Source organism: Aplysia californica, unplaced genomic scaffold, assembly GCF_000002075.1.
Source record: "Aplysia californica isolate F4 #8 unplaced genomic scaffold, AplCal3.0 scaffold00600, whole genome shotgun sequence".
In the NCBI taxonomy this organism is placed as follows: Eukaryota; Metazoa; Mollusca; class Gastropoda; order Aplysiida; family Aplysiidae; genus Aplysia; species Aplysia californica.
The window spans coordinates 459,963-461,154 of record NW_004797870.1 but is presented as its reverse complement, the minus strand read 5'-3'; the positions used below and the strand labels follow the sequence as shown (position 1 = coordinate 461,154).

General features: G+C 37.2%; 1 protein-coding gene across 1 annotated transcript in view; it reads right to left on the bottom strand.

The window, feature by feature from the left end:
- Nucleotides 1-319, bottom strand: part of LOC101853642 (myosin-IIIa) — a gene marked incomplete at its 3' end in the record, with an annotated part of 18,611 nt that extends 18,292 nt beyond the window's left edge. Inside the window, 1 exon segment of the mRNA XM_013087541.1 lies at nucleotides 84-319. Within this exon segment, the coding sequence (XP_012942995.1) occupies nucleotides 84-261 (178 nt within the window).
- Between the last annotated feature and the right edge of the window lie 873 nt (nucleotides 320-1,192).

Sequence of the window (1,192 nt, the reverse complement as noted above, 5' to 3'; positions counted from 1 at the left end):
TGTGTGTGTGTGCGTGTGTGTGTGTATGTATCCACATGCTTTTGAGCCTGCGAGTTTATTAATAAATGTGTTTCCAAACTCACCCCCAAGAACTTTTCCACTTGGAGAGAGGGCTAGAGTGAGGTACTTAGCGAATCGACTGGAGTTACTGTTGAGCACGGTGCTGGCGTTGCCAAATGCCTCCAACAGTGGATTCACCTGCAGAATAAAGTGTTCAAAAATGTATAAACTTAACACCCCTTTTATCGCTGGCTGTAACATCTGCAAACGATTCGACTATACGTGAGCTCATTCAGGCTGACCATGACGAAAATATTTATCGAGATCTCATATCAAACTTCCCTGAGTGGTGTGAAACTCATAAATTGCTTTTAAATGTGAAGAAAACCCAAAGTGATTGTTGTCGACCTAAGAAAAAAGAAATTGTTCCTGCAGCCACTCCAAATTTAAAAGAAAGACGTCTAGCAAGTGTCAAATGCCAAGTGTTTTGGGGGTTTCCATGGACAGCAAATTTTACTGGCATTTACACACTTCTCTCCAGTATTAAAAAGGGGAACTATTTTACTAAACAAGCTAAGGCATCAATAAATAATCGCTTTCCATATTTTGTCACTCAACCACAGACTGTACGATAGACTTCTGTATGACAGCATGGGCCAAAAACACAAAACATCAAGATAAAGCAATACTGAATAGATTAATACTCGAAGCAGGCAAAATTTCAATATTATTATACACTCTCTTATTTCGATGAAATATACAATATCGTTGGTATAATCTAATATTGAAGTGATAAGCTGTCTCTTTATTTCCATAGATATATTTGGATGAGATGGAAGGGTAGAAAGCTAATAGGTGACGATGTTTTCTGTTTTTCTCAAAATAAACCCATTTTCCGTAAAAATGCAGCCAAGAAATCTAAATTCCTTGACCATTTTAGTTGTTTTTTTTATTCACTTGAATGTTCAGGGAACTATTGTTGTGAGGAGATAAACTAGAAACAGGCGACGTAAAGTTTGTTAACTCAACACTAAGACTAATATGCACATTATTTCCAACATCAGAACATCATCATCGCCACCATAAATAATCATCATCATGATGACCATTACCGTCACTGTCACCATCACCATCACCACCATCATCATCATCATCATCATCATCATCATCATCATCATCATCATCATCATCA